We start from the raw sequence: 26,745 nt of genomic DNA, 5'->3' as shown, positions 1-26,745 counted from the left end.
TTTTCCATGTAATCTTTGGGGTTGACATGGACTTGAGGCACTGGGGATAGTCATCATTATCCAGGCATGATGTTAATTATTTCCTAAGGAACATCTGGCCGGCCTTGTGTGGGCGTCCCCCTCCTGGGCACCCACAGCTGTCAGAGATAATGAGCCCCTTCCCAGCAGCAAAGCACGTTTCCTGAGACAGTGAGCAGTGCCCTGAGGGAGGCTGCCCGAGGGTGAGGGGGGCCATGGTGACCTGTCCTTGCTCAGTGGAGGTAGAGTGGGGACCACAAAGATTAAAGGGGCACCCCCACCCCACCCCACTCCAGGGGAACAGCAAAGTCTCCCAGAGCCCAGGTCAGCGCTGTGTTCTCGGAGAGGCCGTGGGAGGAAGACCCAGTGGAGAATGCTCTCCAAGCCCCCTGGCCCTCAGCGACACCCTGGGGGTGAGGGGCAGCATGAGACACACCGAGGCCTGGAGACCCAGTGTCCCTTGTCCAGCCCACAGCGTGGGCACTGTTTCATTTTTGTAAAAATACTGCTTGTGAGGGTAACTCACAGCCACTCTAAAGCGCTGGTCCGGGCAGCGTGCCCTTCGGTCACCCCCGCCGGTTAGCGTGAGATGCCACGAGAGGAGCCTGTGTGGCCTCCATGCCCAGCTGTTGCCGGGAGAGTGGGCTCCCGGCTCCGTGGCTCAGGGCCTGTCCAGCTCTCCCCTCGGGTCCCAGGACATTGCAGCCGCCTTGGCCTCACACACTAACTCGGAGGGACAGGTGCTGCCTCCTGAACTCGTTTCCTTCTGAGGAGGGTCCCTCTGCCTGGGGACTTACCACCAAGGAGAGGGGGGGCCCCGATCACAGGTCTGCTCAGGCCAGGACCGAGGCAGGCACAGAGCCAGGGCCCTGCATGAAAAACATCAGGAAGCCTCCTGGCTTTTGTCATTTTTCCCCAAAACTTTTACAGTTTTCTTCCCTCCATCCTAAGCTTTCATTTAATAGCTCACATTGGAGGTTGTTTTGTTTTTGATAGATATGTTTTTATTAATTTCAGAGAGGAAGGGAGAGAGATAGAAATATCCACGATGAGAGAATCATGGATTGGCTGCCCCCTGCTCACTCCACACTGGGGATCGAGCCTGCAACCCAGGCACATGCCCTGACTGGGAATCGAACCGTGTTGCCTGGTTCATAGATCAATGCTCAACCACTGAGCCATGCCGGCTGGGCGAGTTGCTGTATTTTACAAGCACAGTGTTTACAGGTTTGTGAGCAAACATCTGACCACAGTGGATCGCAGGATCTGGCTGATGGGTGGGAAGTTAGAGGGTGTGTAGGTTACTCCATCACTGCTTTCCCCCAACAAATAACACAGTTGCTCCGCCCACGGGGGGGGGGGGGCTGGGGGGGCGGGGCCGCACCAGCATGCCTGCAGAGAAATTATCTGATACTGCACAAACATTGCTTAGGAATGTGTTAATTAAGAGTTCTGCGGCTCTACATATAGAACTGTCTGACGCCTGTGTCTATGTGAATATATAAATTGGGGATTTTCATCTGAGTGTGTGTTTGAGACAGATACAGAGGCAGAGAGAGAGAAAGAGAATATGAGCTGGTGTTTCATTGTCGTCTTTGGGTTGCAGTGTTGAGAAAGGTCTGTTTAGTTAAAGTCAGTATTTTTACTTAGAATATTTCGTAATCGCTATACTCTACCCTTTTAACCAGTTAGAGCCACAACTTTTAACCGGGGCCAGGTGACCCTTTGGGGGAAATAATCTTTGTGTGTAGTTCTCGCTTCCTCAGGACACGGCCCTCAATGGTAGCGAGCTCAATGCGCGGGGAATGCGTCCTTAGTGTGATCTGAGGACGGGGCTGCCAATGAAATAGCATGAGTTGTGATAATATAGATGCCCCAAATCAAATCCGATTGTGATCTTGGATGTTCTTAAACTCGCCGTAGTTCATGAGATGAGGAAATGGCCCTCGGCTTGTATAGGCTGAGCCCACGACAGAACACTCGTTCTTGGACACGATGATGAATGGGCTGTAGCCAGGAGAACGTGTGGGCCACTTTGGACAGACCTCCCACCCCCACCAGGGCTGCAGAGTCCTTAGCTGGGAGCCGGGAGCGTCTTACTGAGGCTACAAAAGCTGGGGGGCTCCTCCAGGGACTTGGCAGGACCAGAGGACAAGCAGACAGAACTTTGTCCTCCGGTTAGTGTTTAGAACAGCGGTTCTCAACCTGTGGGTCGCGACCCCTTTGGGGGTCGAACGACCCTTTCACAGGGGTCGCCTAAGACCATTGGAAAACACATATATAATTACATATTGTTTTTGTGATTAATCACTATGCTTTAATTATGTTCAATGTGTAACAATGAAAATATATCCTGCATATGAGGTATTTACATGACGATTCATAACAGTAGCAAAATTACAGTTATGAAGTAGCAAGGAAAATAATTTTATGGGTGGGGGTCACCACAACATGAGGAACTGTATTAAGGGGTCGCAGCATTAGGAAGGTTGAGAACCACTACTTTAGAAGGAGACTGCACCCATGTGTTTCAAAGAAAGAGAAACATCACAGTTTCCTAGCCATCAGGACTGCATGCCCCGGTTCTCATGCTCCCCTGAGAAAGAGAAACAGGTGTGTCCGCAAGCGGCGACATAGATGGCGTCATGACGTGTCTTCAATCTCTGTTCTACGCTGCTTTTCCTTCAGCAGTGCTGTTCTTTCCTGTTGCGTTCTGTATGTGTTACCAGAAAGCAGTGTTTCACATCACAGTGACTTCTTCATCGCCACTGATTGTAATAGCGAGTCCGAGATGAGAGCAATGTTGTGAAGAGTCCCAGCCACGCAGGACTGGGCCAGACAGACGTGTCAGCAAACGTAAATGCAAACCTCACCTCTGCCCACGCACCAGTTTGGCATTTGCTTTGAATTAACCTACTTATCACTTTTTGACACACATGTTATGTGGTGTAAGGACACTGAGTGAGGCCCCCCCACGGACACTGAGTGAGGCCCCCCCACGGACACTGAGTGAGGCCCCCCCACGGACACCGAGTGAGGTCCCCCACGGACACAGAGTGAGGTCCCCCACGGGCATGAGTGAGGTCCCCCACGGACACTGAGTGAGGTCCCCCACGGACACTGAGTGAGGTCCTCCCACGGACACAGAGTGAGGTCCCCCACGGACACCGAGTGAGGTCCTCCCACGGACACAGAGTGAGGTCCCCCACGGACACTGAGTGAGGTCCTCCCACGGACACAGAGTGAGGTCCCCCACGGACACTGAGTGAGGTCCTCCCACGGACACAGAGTGAGGTCCCCCACGGACACTGAGTGAGGTCCCCCACGGACACTGAGTGAGGTCCTCCCACGGACACAGAGTGAGGTCCCCCACGGACACTGAGTGAGGTCCTCCCACGGACACAGAGTGAGGTCCCCCACGGACACTGAGTGAGGTCCCCCACGGACACCGAGTGAGGTCCTCCCACGGACACAGAGTGAGGTCCCCCACGGACACTGAGTGAGGTCCTCCCACGGACACAGAGTGAGGTCCCCCACGGACACCGAGTGAGGTCCTCCCACGGACACAGAGTGAGGTCCCCCACGGACACTGAGTGAGGTCCCCCACGGACACAGAGTGAGGTCCCCCACGGACACTGAGTGAGGTCCCCCACGGACACTGAGTGAGGTCCTCCCACGGACACAGAGTGAGGTCCCCCACGGACACTGAGTGAGGTCCTCCCACGGACACAGAGTGAGGTCCCCCACGGACACTGAGTGAGGTCCCCCACGGACACAGAGTGAGATTCCCCCACGGACACGGAGTGAGGTACTGTGAGCAGAGAGGGCAGGCTCTGTGCTTGGAGCGCCAGGCGTGTGGCAGTGCCGTCCCCTGGGGCTGCCTGGAAGGGGACGGTCATGAAGGGGGGCTTGGCTTAGCCTCTGCGCAGGGCGTCTGAAGGGCCGCTGATGGCCAGGGCGGCACCTGACAGGGCCAGACAGAGAGGAGGGGGACAGGGCGCGGCGTCTCCAGGGGAGTTTAGAGAAGATATGAAGCATCTCAAACGGACGAGATTCAACAAGGAAATGCTTTCTCCTCCTGTGACTCCCAGCCGCAGTCACACAGGACAAAGGCATTAGGGGGACGTGTGCCAGGCGCCTGGTGTAGGGCCTCCCGCGGCCTCAGATCCTGCGTGGCTCTGAGCTTCCCCCGCGTCAGAGCAGACCTTCTCAGCTACCTCCAAACCCTCCAGGACGCGACTCCGTGCGGAGAGCAGCCGGCTCCCAGGTGCCGGAGAACATGGCCTGTGCATGTGCGTGTGTGTGTGCGTGAGCGTGTGTGCATGTGTGTGTGTGTGTCTATTTCAGAGAGCGCCACTAAGATTTATGGAAAAATGCCAGTGGAGAGGACCACTTTATATGTCCCAATTTCACTGTTTCCTTAAGTTATAATTTTTTTTTTTTTCTAAATGAAGGTTAAAAGAGAGCGTACACTATGCATGGCCAAAAAAAAAAAAAAAAAAAAAAAAAAAGAGGTCAGGGATTGAGGGGGAAATAACCCATAAACACTGTGAACAGGAATCAAGACTCCAAGACTTGGGCATACTCCCCCTACCCTCAACCTCAGTTCCCGAGGGTCCCACCCACCCAATTTTCTTTTGAATAAGACACCCAAATCAGCAGCAAAGGAGCCTGGGGGAGTCACTGAGATTTTTGAACACTGGGAATGGGAAGGGGAAACGTCTAAAAAATAGGAGTTTGGAAGAAAAGGGAAGGAATGAGGGAGAGGCTAGGCTCTGGAGGACAGAGTTGGGCCATGAGAGATGGAAGTGAGCCAGTATGGGGGGGGTACCCCTCCTGGCTGCTGCTGCCATGTTCCCCAGGACCCCAGAAAGCCCCATGGTTTGTTTTAGTCCATTCCCAATTCCCCAAAGGCCTCACAGGCCGAGCTCCAAGTCCTCGAGCTCCTCCTCCAGCACCCTCCTCCTTGCTAGCTTTTCCAGCTGCTCTTTGCTGGGCTGGCTGACTTCTCCCGCCTGGATCCGTTGCTGCAGCTCTTCCACCTGCCGAAGCTTCTTCTTTAGGTTCTTTATCTTCTTGGCCTTCTCAGTGATAGCAGCCGGGTCAGGCTGGTCAGAGGCAGCTGGAGGAGCTGCCCGGGAGCCCTGTGGAGCACTGGGGAGTTGAGCTGTCTCTCCTAGGGACGCCTTTTCCAGAGTCCGGCTCAAGGCCTCTGCCTCCCCTTTCTCTTGCTGCTGCCGCCTCTTCTCCTTCCCCTTCATGTTGCATTTGGCTGTCTTGGAGAGGCCTGGTTCCCCGCCTTCAGACCTTGATGGGTTGATAGGGGCAATGGCCTCGAGGCTCAACCCTGGGGGCAGTTCTGGTTTGCTCTTGAATAACTTCACATACTTGTTCTCATACACGGGGACCTCCTCCTGGGGCACATAGCCTTCTTTCACCCTCCGCTGCTTGCGCCAGGTCCCGTCGGGTCGCTGTGTTGAGGCAATGTACTTGCCTTCCAGGTCCACAGGTTCCCAAAGGTGTGGACAGAGTCAGCGAAGAAGGAATGACATGGAGACAGCATTCAGTTGATCAGCAGCCTAGCCAGGTTCTCTAGTCAGGGTCTCCAGCCAGGTTCTTTCCAGGGGAGTTCTGCTCTTCCCGGCTGCAAACCGTCTTACCAGCTGAGCAATTTCGCCAATTCGGTGTGGGTGTTATTAGTTTCAGCTGCTCATTCCATTTGCTCTGGGACACGACCTGGGACGCGTCTGCCTATATCGCCACCATCTTCTTCTCCCCAGGTTCTGTAAAAAGTTATAATTGATTAAATGGATTATTTATACAAGAACCATCCCATTGTTCTCACGTTGCTGGGGGTTTTGTGTGTGTGCCTTTTTGCCTGCAGGCAACATTGTCATTGGGCTGTATTTTATTATTGCTGACGGGTTTTTGTTTCTTTTCCTTTGTATGGAATGTCAGATGAAATTGCACAGAGGCCTCGTTATTAACAATTTCAGAGGTAACAAAAGATGCTTCAACAATATTACAATTCATGAAGTCCCGGCCATATTTTAAATTGTTATTTCTACTTTTGTCATTTCTCCTTAGAAATATTTCAGTGACTCACATTCATCAGAATCAGTACAGTGTTGTCATATGTTACATGTTTGTAATTACAAATTAAAACACTTTTTATGTCAATAAAACTAGTTTTTATGAATTTAATTTAACATTTTCATCCAACAATCAGTTTTGCTATACTTATACCTATATTTTTTAAGGGATAGATTTTAGAAAACCAATAACTTACTTTTGCTTTTACTTTTACTGTTCACCAGATGGACCAGGTGCTGTCTGTTGGTGAAGATAATCCAGTCTGTTTCTTGCTTCAGTCCTATTTCTGTCCGCAGGAAGCACCTTGCACCAAGCAGACATGACTGCATCAATTGCTAAACTACAGTCTTGATCACTTTCCAGGCCCGGGTGTCTATATTTGCATTTTCACGCATGTTCATGAACTTATTGTTGAGCATCTAGGTAGTGATTTGTGGATGAACTTTGTCAAATGTAAATGCTGTGAGACCCCAGCGAGCACGAAGCCCGGGGACCTGGCCGCACCTGTTCACAGACTGACTCCCGCCCCACGGGGATGCTCAGGCACCAAATGGCTGAGCAGGTGGCATTAGGAGGCCTCGCCGGCCGGAATCTCATGTTCCAACCAACCCCTCCCCGCACTCTGTGAAGGAGAAGATGGAGCAGCCTGAGCCGCTGCCTGGCATGTCCTGACTAGCGGTTCTATTTTCCTCTGAGCCGTGGACATGAATCACAGTGAATTTGCTCTAGCGCGTCCACTCCCGTGTAAAAATTATGTATTTTCTCCTGTGGAAGAAATGGTAGTGAAGATTAAAAATTTTTCATTCTCTGAGAAACCGCTCCTGCACTTGAATAAGTGATAGTTTAATCAACATAAATATCCAATGTTTGTACACATGTTTCTCAACCCAGCGTTCACCTTTGTGTTTATATAATCACACTCATTTGGGTTGAGCTATGGGCAAAGACAAGTTCCCACAAATGATTCTAAAAAACCACTGGATTGATATCCACTGAGACCAAATACCAGATGAATCATTGCTTACATGCATTTCCGCATGGAGTAATTCCAGATAGCAATAAAAGATCAATTTTTCCTCTTCAGAATTTCCCAAAGTTTCCCAAGGTTAGTGGTTACACACTAACAGGAATTTCAGTGATAAAAGTTCTGTGTCCTCAAAAGTTTTGGGGATTCCTAAGGGATTCCCAAGATTAAAAAGGCTTTTTTCCCAGCAGACTTCAAGACATTTGTGAAACCAACATGCATTCATTTTAATCACCAATTTGCTAATCCTAAATGCATGCGTCTCTGGCTGTGTGAGGAATGTTGTTTTTCTTGAGTTGAATAAAATGGGCTTTAGGAAACCCTGCACTCTCCACCTCTCTCTGATGAAGACTAAGTTCCCTGTGTATTTTAATTTGTATAAAACAATGGTAGAATGACCACGCCCAAAACCAGAGTCAAACTATCCCAACCTCACTGCTTGCTGGCGCCAGCAAGCCATCCTATATAAAATCCTAATAAATAAAACCCTAATATGCAAATCGACTGAACAGTGGAACGACTCGTTGCTATGACGCACAATAACCACCAGGGGGCAGATGCTCAGTGCAGGAGCTGCCCCTGGTGGTCAGTGTGCTCCCACAAGGGGAGTGCCACTCAGCCAGAAGCCGGGCTCACGGCTGGTGTGGGAGCAGGTCTAAGCCAGCAGGTGGACATCCCCCAAGCAGTCCAGGACTGTGAGAGGGCTCAGGCCAGGCTGAGGGACCCCACCCGCCCCAGCACATGAGTGTCATGCACCTGGCCTCTAGTCTTTTTATAATTAAAAAAATCCACATGCCACGCCCGCTCTGGAAATTTTAAGAGTAGGGCCAGTGTCTGCTTTCCCACAGCAGCGTCCTATGGTGACAGTGCATTTCCTCTTGGAGCAGTTAGGGTTCATAGCACACGCCCCCCCCCCCTTGTTCACAGGGATACAGTCCAAGACCCCAGTGGGTCCTAGGCATGCACACGCTTCACTGAAAGGAAGCTCTTCCCGGCTCCTCCTCGGCAGATCCAAGTTGCCAGCATCACCACTCTTGTGCTTTGGGGCCACGGGGAAGTGGAAGGAATGTTACTGCGCCCTGCACCGGGACCTGAGACAGCTGACCTCTTCACCAGAGGTCACTAAGTGGCTGACAATGGAGGGTCCTCAGTGAGCAGACCCTGGACAAAGGGCCAGGAAGAAAGCGACAGTGGGAGCTGTCATGGCGCTACTCAGAACGGAGCACAGTTTAAATGAATTAATTGTTTATCTCTGGCCTTTTCCTCTTACTATTTCAGGACTGAGGTTGACCGAAGATCATAGACCACAGATAAGAGGGGATGACTCAACTCTTTTTGTCTGGCCAGAGGGATGGCCTCACAGCTTAGGCCTATTCAAGATTTTCCACCAATTTTTCTGTGCAGTTGAGTTTCCAAGGTTGAAACCATGCGAGCCAACCTCCCCAGGGATGTTCCTTTCTGTGCAGTTGAAAGACTTATTGGGGTGGGGGAGAGGCTGATGGGATTGTTCAGGTTGGACATTGTAGCCTGGGCCTCCTGGACAACCTTCTGGAGATCCTGGAGGCAGACATTCCTGCCAGTTTCCACTGGAACCCACAGCAGGAGAAGGGTCTCTGGCAGCCTGGACAGCAGGCAGGGACTGTTGCTCTTGCTTAATAACGTGAGAGATGGAATGCTGATTATGCCTGCTGTAGAAAGGAGTTTGCTCTGTGGAGCTTCTGGAAACTACAATAAATGAATTGCAGAGAATTAAATCTCCAGGTAACACTTCTCCTCTTGAGATGGAGCCCAGGGCATGAAACAGAGCCATTTGGAGATGAGGTTTCTCAAATCCTGTTTCCAAAAGACCATGTGGTCTGTTTCCCTTCAAACTGAAATATTTTGTGCAAGTCAGACACAGGGTGGCTATGGGCAGGGCCCCTGGCGTCATTGAGGGCCTCGAGCAGGAAGGACAGGGTTGCCCCTGCTGGGGTTTCTCCCTTCACTTGCCCCGTGGCCGCCCGGGGCTGTCTGTGCGCAGCTGGCTGAGCGGTGCTGGCCCCGTGTATGGATTTCAGCAGCGCATGCTCCTATGTGGATGAACCTGACGTGGAAGGAGCAGGCTTTTGAGGGGGATGCATGATTGTTCATGAGTGAGAGTTGGCCAGAGATACGGATGCACATAAACCATGGACTCATGGATGACCTAGAACAGTGATGGCGAACCTATGACATGTGTGTCAGAGGTGACACGCGAACTCATTTTTTTGGTTGATTTTTCTTTGTTAAATGGCATTTAAGTATGTAAAATAAATATCAAAAATATAAGTCTTTGTTTTACTATGGTTGCAAATATCAAAAAATTTCTATATGTGACACGGCACCAGAGTTAAGTTAGGGTTTTTCAAAATGCTGACACGCCAAGCTCAAAAGGTTCGCCATCACTGACCTAGAACAAGCATGTCGAACTCAGGCTAACACGGGCCAAATAAACGAGGCATGCGGCCTGCGGACTGAGAGTTTGACATGCTTGACCTAGACCAGCGGTTCTCAACCTGTGGATCGTGACCCCTTTGGCGGTTGAACGACCCTTTCACAGGGGTCGCCTAAGACCATCCTGCATATCAGATATTTACATTATGATTCATAACAATAGCGACATGACAGTTATGAAGTAGCAACGAAAATAATTTTATGGTTGGGTCACAACATGAGGAACTGTATTTAAAGGGCCAGAAGGTTGAGAACCACTGACTTAGACAGTCAGGGTGCTGGAAGAACAAGACTGAGGAACAATGACAAGGGTCACTGGGAAAGGGGGTAACGGTGGGAACAAGTTCACGGAGCACCGAGGACCGCAAGGCAGGTGAGGCCCTTTGCCATGAGCAGGTGAGCATTAGGACTCAGACTCTGAGTCTCCACCTGCTGTCACTTGGCAAGGTTGCTGACCACATGGTACCGGAGGCGGGGCTGCCACTGAGGTGGGGCCTGGGCTCACAGGATGGGCCTCTGCACATCAGCACGGGTCTCGGCCTTCCATGCTCCCAGGACCCTTGGGGAAGCAGCAGCAGTTCCCCACTGGCCGACTAAGCTCGGGTGCTGTTTCTATTGGCTTAACTGCTGCTTATCTCTGGTTTCCCCAGGTGCAAGCTGTGCAGGCAGATTTGCATACATTAGCTTATCTGCTAATGTAGGGGACCTGGGAGGGGAGGAGAAGGAGGTGCCTGTGCTCAGCTGCCCAGGGAGGTTGAAGGGGAGCCCCTCTGACACCAGGTGCTCCACCAGAGCCCAGTGGGGCTCATTCGAGGCACAGGCCAGGACGTATCCACATGGGTTTCCTCTAGTCCAGGGGTGGGCAACCTTTTTGTGAGTGCGTGCCAAAACCAGCAAAATCTCTGACTCAAAATTCTTCTGCGTGCCAACCCTAATTTTTTGAGAACATGTTACACCTACTTGATATCTCTTAAGGTGTACGTATGTGAAGAACCTTGAAGAAATAATAAAATTCATTAGAGCAACAAAAACACAGTATATGATGATGAAAAATACATTTATTTTTTAATGTATACATGTTATGTAAAATTATTTATCTAAGATGCACCTACACTGAGTTTATCTGAAAAATAAAAAAGTCGACATTAAGAAAAAAAATTGTAAATGGAAGATTATAAGAGAGGGTTTCACATGCCAGCAAAAGTGACTGGTGTGCCATGTTTGGCACGCGTGTCAGGGGTTGCCCACCCCTGCTCTACTCCCTCGTCCACAGCAGCCCCAGGGGCAATGCATTCCCTGGCACGTCCATGTGACAAGGGCACAGCAGGTCCCAGAGCAGGCGACACCCTCAGGGAAGGGGTCCCAGAGGGTGGCAGTCAGAATAGACTACAGTGGGCGTGGCTCAGTGGGTGAGCATCAACCTATGAACCAGGAGGTCACGGTTCGATTCCCGGTTGGGCCTCATCCCTGGGTTGCAGGCCCCATCCCCAGTGTGGGGTGTGCAGGAGGCAGCTGATCCATGATTCTCTCTCATCACTGATGTTTCTATCTCTCCCTCTCCCTTCCTCTCTGAAACAATAATAATATACAGGTATTTTTAAAGCGACAATAATGTTTAATACCAACAGGGCCTTTGCAGTTCACCGACGACATCTACCACCCATTTCATCGGCTTAGTGAGACACAGTTTATCCACACCGAGTTCCACACTCTGCTGCTGCCGATTCCAGATTGGGACAAAATGAGTGTCTTTGTGTTGTTGTTGCTGTGGTTGTATTTTTGTTTCATTCAAACTTCTTCACCATCTTCACCTTCTATGGTGAAATACTAAAATAGTCTAACTGTTCTCCTGGGAAGGTTACGATCTTCTGTGGAGAGCTGGATTATGACATCACGCGAAAGAAGGTCAATGAGGTAATTATGTGGGGAGATGCTCTGCGATGTTTAATTGCTCTGATGATTTCGGTTAATTAATTCCATAAATTCACTCACATTTAAAGATCCAACAGCACTAACTGTCTGAACTGAAAAGAGCTAGGGAATGCATCAGGTAAATGGATTTATTTTCATATGTAATATTTTCAGATAAGAAGTATTTCTTGAGTAAACCCATCCATAACAAGGAACATATTTTCATCTCATTCTAAAGGATATTTAAATTTGAATCTTCACATTTCACCGCAGAATGTAAGATACAACCAATTTTTTTCACGTTGAGCGTGTCTTATGTGTAAGGCCACTTAGCAAAGCTTTATATGTAGTATAAATATTGCATCTTATACCTAAATTAATCATATCACTTGGAACATGATGACCCTTTATAGAAAGAGTTCTAGGAAAAAGTGATTGCATCATCAGAAGAATATTATGCACCAATTACAATGAGTAAACATAGCAGTAGTAGCATCCATTCACAGGAATACTGCTTAAAAAACACATCTGGTTAACTGGAGTACACCTTACAGTGGCTCTCAACCTTGGCTGCACATTAGAATCATCTGGGGATCTTTGTTATGGGGTGAGGCCACAACATTAGTAACAAAGAAACAGAATTTCCAGAGGATGAGGCCCAGAAATCAGGATTTTACAAAGATTCCCAGGTGATTCTAACGTGCAGCCAAGGTTGAGAACCAGTGCCTTAGAATAACTAGGAAAGGTTTAGTCATTGTTATGGATTATCTATAATCGTTGTGATTTTGCTAAATTTTGTCTTTAATAATCTTCATTGTATTTGCTGTACCATGAACACTGGTGATTACATGCAGTAGCGTGAGCTATACGTGGCCGCCAAGGTTGTTTCCTTTTCAATTAATATGTTTTCATGCCTCTTGTTTTAACTTTAATTAAACTTGATATTAACCAATATGCCGTTATGTAAATTGTTTTTCACTGGCCTTTTTATTATTTGAGATGTAGTTATAGCCTACACACATGAGCAACTGAAACGTTTCCTGATAAGTACATTGCTCGGTAGAATTGAAAAATAGGAACCGGCTTATGGATTTAGGGGAAATGAAACACATTTTCTGAAAATTGAAGCTTTTAGTGCAGATTTAGATATCAAGTAACTTATCCAAAAATTTACTTTCTGGAATTGCAACTTAAGATATACAGATATTCCTTGTTGTTAATAGTATCTGTAAAATCACCTTGAATGTGAAGGATATTGAAAAGATTGCAAAGGAAACCTTTACAACAAGTTCATGATGGCCAAACTGAAGTGTAAATACTGCAAGTCTTTTGAAAAATGTACAAAATTAATTTTAGACTAAAAGTACTTTTATTTGAATAGCTATTGTTTTTCTAAATATATCCAATTTCTACATTTTATACCCATTTCTATAAAAACATATTGACCAGAAAAACAAATGATTAATTATAAAAAATATTTTTTGTCATAACAATTGATAAGCTGTAATAACTTCACTAAAATCTAAATATGTTTACCATAAGTAAAACCTATGATAAATTCTAAGTCAAAAAAGCATGTGGCTTGTATCAGCTGCGATTCTTATCACGCGTGTCTTCCACCGTCTCCCAGTGTCGCTGTTCCCGGCTGTGGCCCCAGGCTTGCCGGCCGGGAAATTGCCAGTGAAAGATGAGAAAGAACATGCAGCAGCAGAAGAAAAATCTGTGGAGAAAATTCTATTTATGGTCAAACCGGGTGAAAGCATCGTCTGCTGGATACGGAGATATTTGCAGTCTGTGGAACAGCTGAAGAGAGGAGGGCAGAGGTCAGTGATTAGCGGTTCCCAGCAAACTATGGAAAAGCCAGTGACTAAGAAAACTGACAAGATCTCAGAGAGGCCTGCCCTTCCCCCTGCCCCAGACACCAGAGCCACCCCTCCCTGGTAGCTTGGCTTTAACTAGAGATGAGGGGGAGCTGCTTCCTCCTACAATGACAGAAGATGTGATATATATTTTTTTAATATATTTTTTTATTGATTTCAGAGAGGAAGGGAGAGGGAGAGAGAGCTAGAAACATCAATGATGAGAGAGAATCACTGATCAGCTGCCTCCTACATGCCTCCTACGGGGGATAGAGCTGCAGCCCAGGCATGTCCCTTTGACCAGAATTGAACCCGGGACCCTTCAGTCCACAGGCTGACACTTTATCCACTGAGCCGAACTGGCCAGGGCAAGAAGTGATATTTTTAACAATACTTCAAACACCATCACTAGGCAGGGAGAGCTCGAGGTTTGTCCTGTATTATATGTTTTAAACCCAGGCTACCCTGTGTTACTGACATCTATGGGCCAAAACCTGAAGCCCTCAGCTTTTAGCTGTGACCTTCAGTAATGAAGTTTGCAAAGATTAGTAAAAGGATTTTCCACCGGGAAATATCTAACACATAAAAAAAATCTCCAAATATTTCAGTCATATCACCTTCGAATCCTTCTGTCTCAAACACGGATTAGTTCAAGACTATCACTATCTCTGCTTTTTAGAATCTGAAAACTATCCTATATAATAAAAGCCTAATATGCAACTCAACTGAATCACAGAACAACCAGTCACTATGACACACACTGACCACCAGAGGGAAGACGTTCAATGCAGGAGCTGCCCCCAGCCCCTAGCCTGCAGGCCCCAGGCCAGCCAAGGTGGTTGCCAGTGGGAGCACCCTGATTGCCCTGCCAGTTGCCCCACAGATCAGCCCTGATCGCTGGCCAGGCCTAGGGACCCTACCTGTGTATGAATTTTGTGCACTGGGCCTCTAGTAGCATATAAATATGTTGCATAATTTTTACCAGCAACTTGAATTAGTATTCAGGACCCAAGAATTCCAACAAAATGAATGCATAATACATGGAAGTATGGAATAGCTATGTAGGTTTTATTTAAGATATATGTTTTAACTTTAAAATAAAAGAAAAATATCTGCAAAGTAGTTGGCATGGTATTGTAGTATTGTGTGAAGCCAACATTATTGAATAAGAATAACAGTTAAGCTTCAGCAATTTATTACAGATTCTAAACTATGTTGACAATTATTAATGCAATATTATTTTTGCAGAAATAATTCTGACTGTAAAGTACAATTTCTGAATACTTCCAAATCTAAAAATACACACGGTTGTACATGCAAACACACAGGATTAAAAAGTAGAGGATCGTTTTCTTGGGGCAAAAAAATTGTAATTATTATAACCACTGTTTTTTTTTTCTTCTCCAAGAACTTGGCCTTAGGGCATGCCCAGCCCCTTGTGGTTCAAATGCTGATCTGTCCCTTTTCAGCAACTAGAAGTGCCGCTGGCAAGGGCCTCCTGGGAGCTTAATATGCAGCCTCCGCACTCTTGCCGAGGTTCTGCGTGTGTTGCATGGGTCTTACCTGGCCACGCATGCTCACTTTAGCAGATGTGCTGTTCAATTATTCCTATAAATGGAACGACAGAGAGAAGCAATCAAACTGCTTGTAGACTGTTTAGTTTTGTAAATCACATTTCCACTCTAAGGAAAGTGAATATATTACTCCTCAGATTGCATGTGGTATGCAACCGTGTTGTACTTGCCTTCTACATCCCTTCAACAGTGTGGATATTTCATATGATTTTATTTTATTTTTTTTTTACAAAACTGTAATTTGTATGTATGTCAGACACTATAACATTAGAGCAGTTTAATCCAACTCTGTAGGGGGGGGGAAAGGCGTTAGAATTCCTATATATTTTGTTCTCATAAAACCAGAAGAACCAGAACTGGTGTATGCCTCTTATTTATGGCCTACGGGTAAGGTTTTTTGTTTCACTTTTATATAAAGTTAAATTGGCCTTTTCTATTATTGATATGCAGTGAAGTATAACATTACTTGTATAAAGTCCATCCTAGCACTGAGGGAGCCAAGTCAGAAATACAAAAGTGATGCCTTAGGATAGGTAGACTTCTGAAAATCTAGAATCTGAGAGAGATCAATCAATTATTAACAAATTTCATCATCTAATAAAACATGATGAATTATTTCTAAATCAACAACCAACACTTGCTTTACTAATTAAAGACTTTTAAGCATATGATTCCTACCACTGCTCCCAAAGAAAGTATTCTAAAGCGCGTCTCTGTTTCAACCTTTAGGAAGAACACAGTAAGTCGCTCACATTAAACTATTTCAGTCCCATGAGGAAAGCTTGGCAGGCGTTGCTTGTTGGCAAGGTCAGAAGGGCCCCCATGTCTCCCAGCAACCTCTGCTCCTGTCTCGGCGGCCGAGTGTCTCTGCCCAACCCTGGTCTGGCTGCGACGCTCCTCCTGACTCTGGTTATCAGACACCCTCCTGATTGCTTAGACACACGTGAACTTGGCCCAGGTGCTGAATTAGATTGCCCTCCAGCGACTCTGTGAGTTCCTGACATCTGCGTTTGCAACCTCTGATCTAAATGATTGACCCACTGACCTATTATCCAAAATCTGTCATTTCTCTTACAAACAAAAACATTTCATGTAGAACTTCCGCTATTTATTACACCGAAGAGCCCACTTGGAAGGTATTATTTTAAATTTCCCAGAATACTCAGCGCCACTGAATTTGAGGGTTATAACAATAACAGGCAAGTAAATCTAATAGATACACTTTCCCCCACTGAGTTGAAGACTAGAGGGTCACCCAGCTCTCTGGGATCATCAAGATACCAGGCAAACAGGCTCGCAGAAGACGCAGGATGCTCATGTTGTGGTTTCTCTGCAACGGTTACAGGGAAGCTCAGTTCCTCCCACAGGAAGTGTGTGAGGAGGTGGGAATGGCCCTCGCTAGTTTTGCTCAATGGTTAGAGCATCGGCCCAAGGACTGAAGGGTCCTGGGTTTGATTCCAGTCAAGGGCACCTACTCCAGCTCGAACCCCAGCTCATGGCAGGGCTTATGTGGGAGGCAGCCAATCGATGTGTCTCTCTCACACCGATGTTTCTTTCTCTGTCTCTCTCCTCCCTTCCACTCTCTCTAAAATCAATGAAAAAATATCCTCAGGTGAGGATGACCAACAACAACAAAAATAGTGGGAATGAAATCCAGAAAGATCCAACCGCCAAAATTACAAGTCAGGGAGAGATGGGCTCCATGATCTGGCGAAGTCTGGCCAACTGTTTCCAGCATGTGATGGTGTTAGTAAGAATCCACCGAGTCTACAGTATTTTAAATGTGGTCCAGGCAACACCATAAGCAGAGGAGAAACGAACACCCCTTAGAGGTCTTGGACTCCTGGTTGCCAGCAGAACTGAACGTTGGCTCTTCTCCCTTTTGTGAAGAGCTGAGCGAGATTTTGATTTCTGTAAGACAATTGGTTCAGACACACAGAAATGGCGGCTGTGTGTTTGGCAGGGGAGAGCTGAAGGCTCATGGCCATGTGCTATTTTGTTTGGTGAACATGGTTCATCATATTTTTAAGACATTGACTGGCTTCTTTCTCTTTCGGTAAAAATTATTTCCAAGCATTTTTGTTGAGACAATAAACCAAGATGCCCTCCTTCTGTCTAGGAGAGGGAAAGAGAATCAAGCTATTTCCTCAAAATGATTTTAGTGGCTTAATGGGATGCTGTGTTGAGCGAAGGAAAGTTTTCAGAATGAGAAATTCTGAGGGAGTATCCTGAGGTCTCTCCAACATTCTCAGAAGGCGGGAGGTACATTGGCTCCTTTTCTCTCAAGATCACGCTGTCATTTTATTCTGTAACCAGGTAATAGTGTGCATATGTGCATGCATGTGTCTATTTGTGGGTGGTATTTTTTAGAAAACTTTCTACAAAAGTGTAGCATAGACACAGTGCATGATTATAACTGTGCAGCCTATTGAACTTGCATGGGGTGACTACATCCATGGCATCCGCACCATGTATACTAACAGAAAATGCCTCAGAACTAAGAATAAAACAAGTTTTACCTGCTTTTGACATATTTTGGATTTTATTTTTATTTTTTTAAAATATATTTTATTGAATTTTTTACAGAGAGGAAGGGAAAGGGATACAGAGTTAGAAACATCAATGAGAGAGAAACATTGATCAACTGCCTCCTACAGCACCCCCACTTGAGATATGCCCACAACCAAGGTACATGCCCTTGACTGGAATTGAACCTGGGACCCTTCAGTCCACAGGCTGATGCTCTATCCACTGAGCCAAACCAGTCAGGGCGTATTTAATTTTTAAAATGTTTATTGTTGAAAGCATTACACATGTCCCCTCCCCCTCCATTGACCTCTTCTAGCCCGCCACCACCCCGACCCCACCCCAAGCCTTCATCCCCCTATTGTCTATGTCCATGGGTTATGTATAGATGCATACAAGTCATATATGGTCTTTAGTTGATCTCTTCCCACCCACCCACCCTCCCCCGCCTTCCCTTTGAGATTCCACAGTCTGTTCCATGCTTCTAGGTCTCTGGACCTATTTTGTTCACCAGTTTATTTTATTCATTAGATTCCACATATAAGTAAAATCATGAGATGATGTGATACTTGTCTTTCTCTGATGGCTTATTTCACTCAGCATGATGCTCTCCAGGCCCCTCCATGCTGTCTCAAAGGGTAAGAGATCCTTCATTTTTACAGCTGCATAGTATTCCCATGGTGTAGATGTACCACAGCTTCTTTATCCACTCATCTACTGATGGAACTCGGGCTGTTTCCAGATCTTAGCTCTTGAGCTTTTGAAATGTAAATGGCCATCTTATGTGCCTGGCTCTATTTACTCCACGTTTTGTTTACGACACTCACTTCATTGTACATACCTGTTAAACCATAACTGAATTTCTACCCCCTGGTTTACCGAACATCGGGAATGGATGTTAAAGCTTCTCATTATGATTAATGGGCTTATCCACTAATCCTACTAATACTTTCCTTTTTGTTTGAGGTATTTAAAGGGTTATTCAGGATACACAGATTCAGAATGTCGGTAGCTCTATGGTTGCAATGTCATCTTCAGCATTATAATACCTAGTTGACGCTTCTGGCTCTATGCACCTGCCGTAAGGGAAGACACACCAGCACAGATTCAAATGTGCTTGTAAGTGGTGTCTTTTTCTATTCTTTTACTTGTAAGTTTTACCTGTTCATACATTTAATGTCAGTGTCTTATATACGGACTTAAACAAAGTTTACTCCATTCTAACAAGTCCATGTCTAAGTGGCATCCACTTGTGACTCTCCTGGGTGTCACTAGCTGCCCCTGTCTCTCCACGTCAGGTGGCAGTTCGCTCTGTGTGGTTCCCTGGTGGGGCCAGAAGGTCACAGATGTTCCATTTGCTCAGCTTTTTCTATTTTCACGCTGAGAGCGATGATGCCTAAGCTCTTCCCATGTCTGAGCTAGCACCAGAAGAAGCCCTGGGGTATTTTTTCTGATTATAATATTAATTCATCTTCATTGAAGAGAATTTATAATATACAGAATAAAAACGTATTCAATCAACAAACAAACTAATAACAAAACCTTGAATGGATTCCTATTGGAACTAAAATAAAAAGCAGCCCAACTGGCATGGCTCAGTGGTTGAGCGTCAACCTATGAACCAGGAGGTCATGGTTCGGTTCCCGGTCAGGGCACATGCCTGGGTTGTGGGCTCAATCCCCAGTGTGGGGTGTGCAGGAGGCAGCCGATGAATGATCCTCTCTCATCATTTGTGTTTCCATCTCTCCTTCTCCCGTCCTCTAAGAAATCAATAAAAATATATTTTAAAAAATCAAATGTCCTTTGAGGCTCCTTTAAGGCCAGGATTGGTTAGACAAGGTCCCCTTTCAGGCCTCCCCAGTGGCTGTGCCGGGAGCATAGTGGTCACCGGGCCTTCACACCATTTGTCTGGCTGACCTTCCTTTCCTCCTCCTCATTTTATTTATTTATTTACTAGTGGCCCAGTGCACAAAATTCATGCGGCGGGGGGGGGGGGGGGGCGGGGGGGGGTGTCCCTCAGCCCAGCCTGCATCCTCTCCAATCTGGGACCCCTCGGGGGATGTCCGACTGCAGGTTTAGGCTCGACCCCTGTGGGATTTGGCCTAAACCGGCAGTTGGACATCCCTCTCATAATCCAGGAATGCTGGATTCTAACCACTTGCCTGCCTTCCTGCCAGCCTGATTGCCTCTAACCGCTCCCCTGCTGGCCTGATTGACACCTAACTGCTCCCCTGCCTGCCTGATCACCCCCAACTGCCCTCCCCTGCCAGCCTGATCACCCCTAACTGCCCTCCCCTGCAGCCATCTTGTTACAATGTGAGGGCAGCCATTTTGTGAAGGCCATCTTGTAATGACGTCACGGTGGCCATCTTGTGACAATGTCATGCGACGCCACCTAGGCTTTTATTATATAGGATTTTTAACTGGTGAAAGTATTACCAATGTCCTTCCCCCCCTCTCCCCATTGACCCTTTCTAGCCCATTCCTACCCCTGGCCCTGCCCCAGGCTTCACCACACTATTGTCTGTGTCATGGGTTATGCATAAGTGCATGTAAGTTCTTTGGTTGATCTCTTCCCACCCTCCCTCTGAGATTTATCCGTCTGTTCATGCTTCTATGTCTCTGGATCTATTTTGTTCATCAGTTTACTTTGTTCTTTAGATTCCACATATGAGTGAGATCATATGATACTTGTCTTTCTCTGGCTTATTTCACTTAGCATGCTATCCAGGCCCCTCCATGCTATCCCAGAGGGTAAGAGATCCTTCTTTTTTATGGCTGCAAAGTATTCCATGGAGTAAATGTACCACAGCTTTTTTATCCACTCATTTGCTGATGGGCACTTAGGCTGTTTTCAGATCTTAGCTATTGTAAACTGTGCTGATATGAACATAGGGGTGCATACATTCTTTCTGACTGGTGTTTCAGATTTCTTAGGATATATTCCTACAAGTGGGATCACTGGGTCAAATGGCAGTTCCATATTTAATTTTTTGAGGAAACTCCATACTGTGTTCCATAGTGGCTGCACCAGTCTGCATTCCCACCAGCAGTGAACTAGGGTTCCCTTTTCTCCACATCCTCACCAGCACTTGTCATTTATTGATGGTAGCCATTCTGACAGGTGTGAGGTGATAGCTCATTGTAGTTTTAATTTGCATCTCTCTAATGATCAGTGACTTTGAGCATTTTTTCATATGTCTCTTGGCCATCTGTATGTCCACTTTGGAGAAGTGTCTGTTTAGATCAGCCGTGGGCAAACTACGGCCCGTGGGTTGGATCCGGCCCGTTTGAAATGAATAAAACTAAAAAAAAAAAAAAAAAAAAAGACTATACCCTTTTATGTAATGATGTTTACTTTGAATTTATATTAGTTCACACAAACACTCCATCCATGCTTTTGTTCCGGCCCTCCGGTCCAGTTTAAGAACCCATTGTGGTCCTTGAGTCAAAAAGTTTGCCCACCCCTGGTTTAGATCCTTTGTCCATTTTTAATTGGATTATTTGTCTTTCTTTTGTTAAGTTGTATGAGTTCCTTAAATATTTGGATATTAACCCCTTATCAGATGTATCATTGCCAAATATGTTCTCCCATACAGTGGGATCCCTTTGGTTTTGTTGATGGTTTCCTTTGCTGTTCAGAAGCCTTTTATTTTGATGTCGTCCCATTTGCTTATCTTCTCCTAAGATTACTTTGCCCTTGGTGATGTATCAGCAAACATACTGCTACAAGAGATGTCTGAGATTTTGATGCCAATGGTTTATCCCAGGAATTTTTAAGGTTTCATGGCTTACATTTAAGTCTTTTATCTATTTTGAGTTTATTCCTGTATAAGATGTAAGTTGTTTTTCTAGTTTCATTTTTTTTTTTTTTGCATGTACCTGTCCAGTTTTCTCAACATCATTTATTGGAGAGACTATCTTTGCTCCAATGTATGCTCTTGCTTCCCTTGTCAAATATTAATTGAGCATAATGGCTTGGGTTGATTTTGGGGGCCCCTAGTCTATTTCATTCATCTATATGTCTGTTCTTATGCCAGCACCAGGCTGTTTTAATTATGTTGGCTTTGTGATAGAGCTTGATATCTGGTATTGTGATCCCTCCAACTTTGTTCTTCTTTCTCAAGATTGCTGCAGCTATTTGTGGTCTTTTTTGGTTCCATATAATTTTTTGGAGTATTTGTTCTAGATCTGTGAAATATATTGTGGTACTTTACTAGGGATTACATTGAATATATAAATTGCTTTGGTTAGTATGACCACTTTAATGATGTTGATTGTATTAATCCATGAACACAGTATATTTTTTCTCTTGCTTGTGTCTTCCTCTATCTCTTTTTTCAATGTCCTGTAGTTTTCTGAGTACAAGACGTTTACTTCCTTGGTTAAATTTATTTCTAAGTATTTTAATTTTTTTTTGTTGCAGTGGTAAATGTGATTGTTGTTTTTTTAGTTTGTGAGAATTTATCATTGGTGTATAAAAATACCATGGATTTCTGGGTGATAATTTTGTATCCTGCTGTATTGTCGAATTGATTTATTAAATCTAATAGTTTTTTTGGTGCAGTCTTTAGGGTTTTCTATGTACAATATCATGTTATCTGCAAGTAATGACAGTTTTACTTCTTCTTTTTATTTCTTCTTTTTGTCTGTTTACTATGGCTAGGACTTGACTACTATGATGAATAAGAACAGTGAAAGCAGACATCCCTTGTGGAGAAAAAGGAACACTTGTGCACTGCTGGTGGGAATGCAGACTGGTGCAGCCACTATGGAAGACAGTATGGAGTTTCCTTAAAAAACTGAAAATGGAACTCCCATTTGACCCTGTGATCCCACTTCTAGGAATATATCCCAAGAAACCGGAAACACCAATCAGAAAGGATATATGCACCCCTATGTTCATAGCAGCACAATTCACCATAGCTAAGATCTGGAAACAGCCTAGTGCCCATCAGTAGATGAATGGATTAGAAAACTGTGGTACATCTACACGATGGAATACTATGCTGCTGTAAAAAGGAAGGAACTCTTACCATTTGCAACGTCATGGATGGAACTGGAGAGCATTATGCTAAGTGAAATAAGCCAGTCAATAAAGGAAAAATACCACATGATCTCACTCATTCATGGACAATAGAGACCATTATAAACTTTTGAACAATAATAGATACAGAGGCAGAGCTGCCTCAAACAGATTGTCAAACTGCAGCGGGAAGGCCGGGGAGGTTTGGGGGGCAGGAGGTAGGGGGGTAAGAGATCAACTAAAGGACTTGTATGCATGCATATAAGCATAACCAATGGACATAAGACACTGGGGAATAGGGGAGGCTAGGGGACTGTCTAGGGCGGGGGGATAAAATGGACACATATGTAATACCCTTTGTAATACTTTAAGCAATAAAAAAATAAATAAATAAATAAAAAGCAGACATCCCTATCTTGTTCCTGTTCTTAGGTAAAATGGCTTTAGTATTTGCCCATAGAGTATGATGCTGGCTGTAGGTTTGTCATATATGCCATTATATTGAGGTATGATCTCTCCATTCCCAGTTTGCTGAGAGTTTTTATTAAAAAAATGGGTATTGGATTTTGTCAATTTTTTTGTATCTATTGATACAATCATGTGATTTTTGTCTTTTAATTTGTTTATGTTATGTATCACAATTATTGATTTGTGAATATTATACCAGCCTTGTCTATCTGGAATAAATTCCACTTGGTCATTGTGTATTATATTTTTAATATATTTCTGTATCCAATTTCCTAATATTTTGTTGAGGAATTTTGAATCTATGTTCAACAGGGATATTGGCCTGTAATTTTTCTTTGTAGTGTCTTTGTTTGGAATTGGGATAATGCTCACCTCAAAAAAGAGCTTGGAACCATAGCTGGTTTGGCTCAGTGTATAGAGTGTTGACCTGTGAACCGAAGGTCCTGGGTTTGATTCCAGTCAAAGGCACATGCCTGAATTGTGGGCTCGACCCCCAGTAGGGCGTATATAGGAGGCAGCCAATTCATGATTCTCTCTCATCATTGATGTTTCTATCTCTTCCTCCATCCCTTCCTCTCTGAAATCAATAAAATTATATTTGAAAAAAATTAAAGAGCTTGGAAGTATTCCTTGCTCTGGTTTGGTGGTGATAAACTCCTTTATCCATTTTTTGTTTTGTTTTTGTTTTTTTGGTCTGGGAAGCTCTTTATTTCACCATCTATTTTGAATGATAGCCTTGCTGCCTTTAAGATTCTCTCTTTGCCTTTAATTTTTGGCATTTCAATTATGATGTGTCTGGGTGTGGGCCTTATTGGGTTCCTCTTCCTTGGAACTCTCTGTGCCTCCTGAACTTGTGTGAACTTGTGTGACTTTTTCCTTCACCAGGTTAGGGAAGTTTTCTGCCATGATTTCTTCAAACATGTTCTCTATCCCTTGATCACCTTCTATACCTTCTGGTACCCCTATGGAGTGAATATTGTTACATTTCCTGTGGTGACACAGCTTCCTGTTTTCTAATTGTTTTTCTTTTCTTTTCTTTTTTTTTTTTTGATTCTCTGATTGAACGATTTTTTCTATTCTGTCTTCTAACTAACTGATCTGATCCTGGGCTTCCCCTAATTTGCTGCTTATTCCTTCCAATGTGTCCCTTATTACTGTTATGTCAGTTTTCATTTCCAACTAGCCATTTTTCATAATTTCTATATATTTTATCATGCTGTTGAGCATCCTTGTAATCATTACTCTGAACTCTATTTCTGATACATTGCTTATCACCATTTCATTTCGCTCTTCTTCTGGAGAATTCTCTTGTTCTTTCATTTGGGGCTTTATTTTTTTTTTTCATCTTCCCATTTTGGCTGCCTGTTTGGCAGCTTGTATTCCCTCTGCTGGGGCTGGGTGTGTTTGGAAAGGACCAAGATGTGAACCAAGTTTTACTTTTCCTAGCCCCAGGTCTAGAAGCAGATCAAGCAAAGACTCAACGCGCCCAGAGATCCACCTCTGTCTGCAGTCTGATTGTTATTCTCAGTCTCTTAATGAGCCTCAGACTATGGACAACAGCAAGGTGTTAACTCCATAGGGTGGGGAGAGAGGTTTTCCAACTGGGTGGGCAGTTGCTTCGCCCCCAGTCAAAAGCTTCCTGGATGGCACAGGCCTGCCTAAGAACGATATCCTCTGTGATATGGGGACATGACTCAGGATACGGGGTGGCTGCCTTATGAGCTTCAACCCCAGAGCCCTCAGCCCTGGATTCTCCTCACACAGGTCTAGTCCACTCTGCCCTCCCTCTACCAGAGCTCAAGGTGAGTGGCTGCACACAAAATTTTGTGCATTGGCTCTTTAAGAGGGTGCTGGCATTTCCAGCTGTCTCTCCCTGGCAGACAGCAACCCACGGCTTTTCACAGCCAGATATTCTGTTGGCACCTTTCTCAGTTCTGTGCTCTCTGCTGGGGCGGGGGGGAAGTTTGGGATTTAGACCCTGGAATTCTCAGTGAGAACCCCCAGCAGCTGAGCTATCTCTCTGGAACGTCAGCTGTTGTCTGTGGGAGCCTGGCCAGCCCTTTCCCACCCCTGCCCTACCTATCAGTCTCTATGCCGTCTCCACTGTCCATCCTTGGTTATGAGGGTCCTGGCCAGCTAATCTGTTGGTTATTCAGGATGGTTTTTCTATATTTTAGTTGTAATTCTAATTTGGTACCAGGAGAGTGTTAATGCATTTTCCACTTAACCCGCCCCCATCTTGGACTTTGTTAAAGCTCATTTTAAACTGCTCTGCATAGAAATATGTTTTTTTCATCTCCCTATGTCAAAGAAACTCCCACATAAATTACTATATGTCCAGAACCTGTAATGGATTTTCTGAACCTTCCGCATTGTGTCTGCCTGCTGCTTGATTTTGTGCGGTTCTCCATCAAAACGCAGGCTCCACAAAGGCGGCAACGACTCATTTTCGTATTCGCCACCACACTACATTGACTGGCACCTCGCTTGGCATATAGTGGGCTTTTAATTAATCTTTTCTTATCAATATTTCAAACAGATCATTCTTAAAGGCAATGGTTAAAATATTCAAGCATAAACTTGAGATAGATGTAATTCCTGTAGATTCGGAAGCCAAGTTCAATAAATGGTGTTTCCTACAGAGTGTGTTAGTGGACAAGGTCTACTTCCTCCCTATTTTGAGTTTTCTTATCTATAATAATAAAAGGGTATTATGCTAATTAGACCAGATGTCATTTCAGACATCCTTCCGGATGAAGCAGGGGCCAGAGTGAAGCCCAGGTCCCAGGTGCCAGAGGGAAGCCAGTGCTGGCAGACAGAGAAGGAAGGCCTACTCTTTCATGAATTTTGTGCATTGGGCCTCTAGTCTTCTTATAGTGAAGCTAATTATAGTGTCTACTTCATAGACTGTCGGTGAAAATATATAAGCTGGTCCATCCTTGCTGCTTGACACAGTCGCTGCATTGAAGAAACATCTGCACGGCTTATGTTTCAAGGGACCTGGCGTATATGGCATACTGTTCTTAATATGTTTGCTCCCCTTCTTAGCGCTATGTGTTTTAACCAAAGCCACATCTCTGAGAAAGGTTGTTTCCCCAGGTGGGGATTTTTATCAGTAAAACCCCTTAACTAAGTGCCGGGGGGGGGGGTAGTTAATCACTTTAACTACAAACAATCACACTTAAGCTACTTAATCTTTACTCCCTGGAATGGAGACAAGAAACACCCTAACCTTTGAAATAGAATGGATAGGATTAAAATCAACTGGTATAAATACAGATGTAACAAGACAATAACACACAGAACTTGGCTGGAGATCCTAGCTAGAGAACCTGGCTAGGCTGCTGATCAACTGAACGCTGTCTCTATCTCATTACTTCTTTTCCAACTCCATCCATACCTTTGGGAACCCATGGACCTGCTGGGGCTGGACCCCAACAACATAAGAATTAAATATAAGAAATCATATCAAAAGGAATAATGATCATATATGTCACAAAAAGTATATACTTAAAATAGTCTGTAGTAGGCAGACTTCTTTGAAGGCATTTCTCTAAGGTTTTCTTAGCTCTGCTTAACTTATACAGCTTAGTTAACAGTCCTTTGCTTTCCTTACAAAGTCAAAGTCAGAGGCTCAATGGAGGCAATTATCTTTCACAAGGTCAGGATATAGCATTTTCAGGATACGGCTTGTTTGAGGGGAGCTGATCTGCTTAAGAAAACATGTTTATATTACAATTAGTCTTCATCATAATTCCCTCAGCGTTAACATTG

General features: G+C 45.1%; 1 protein-coding gene across 1 annotated transcript in view; it reads right to left on the bottom strand.

The window, feature by feature from the left end:
• Nucleotides 1-4,510: 4,510 nt before the first annotated feature.
• LOC132234450 (partner of Y14 and mago-like) overlaps nucleotides 4,511-26,745 on the bottom strand; it is a 163,695-nt gene continuing 141,460 nt past the window's right edge. The window contains exon 2 of the mRNA XM_059695425.1: nucleotides 4,511-5,512. Within this exon, the coding sequence (XP_059551408.1) occupies nucleotides 4,935-5,512 (578 nt within the window). The 3' untranslated portion in view covers nucleotides 4,511-4,934. The remainder of the gene's footprint in view (nucleotides 5,513-26,745) is intronic.

The sequence above is a fragment of the Myotis daubentonii genome, chromosome 5 (genome assembly GCF_963259705.1).
Source record: "Myotis daubentonii chromosome 5, mMyoDau2.1, whole genome shotgun sequence".
In the NCBI taxonomy this organism is placed as follows: domain Eukaryota; kingdom Metazoa; phylum Chordata; class Mammalia; order Chiroptera; family Vespertilionidae; genus Myotis; species Myotis daubentonii.
The sequence above is the reverse complement of the archived record's forward strand: the minus strand, read 5'-3'. Positions and strand labels throughout refer to the sequence as shown.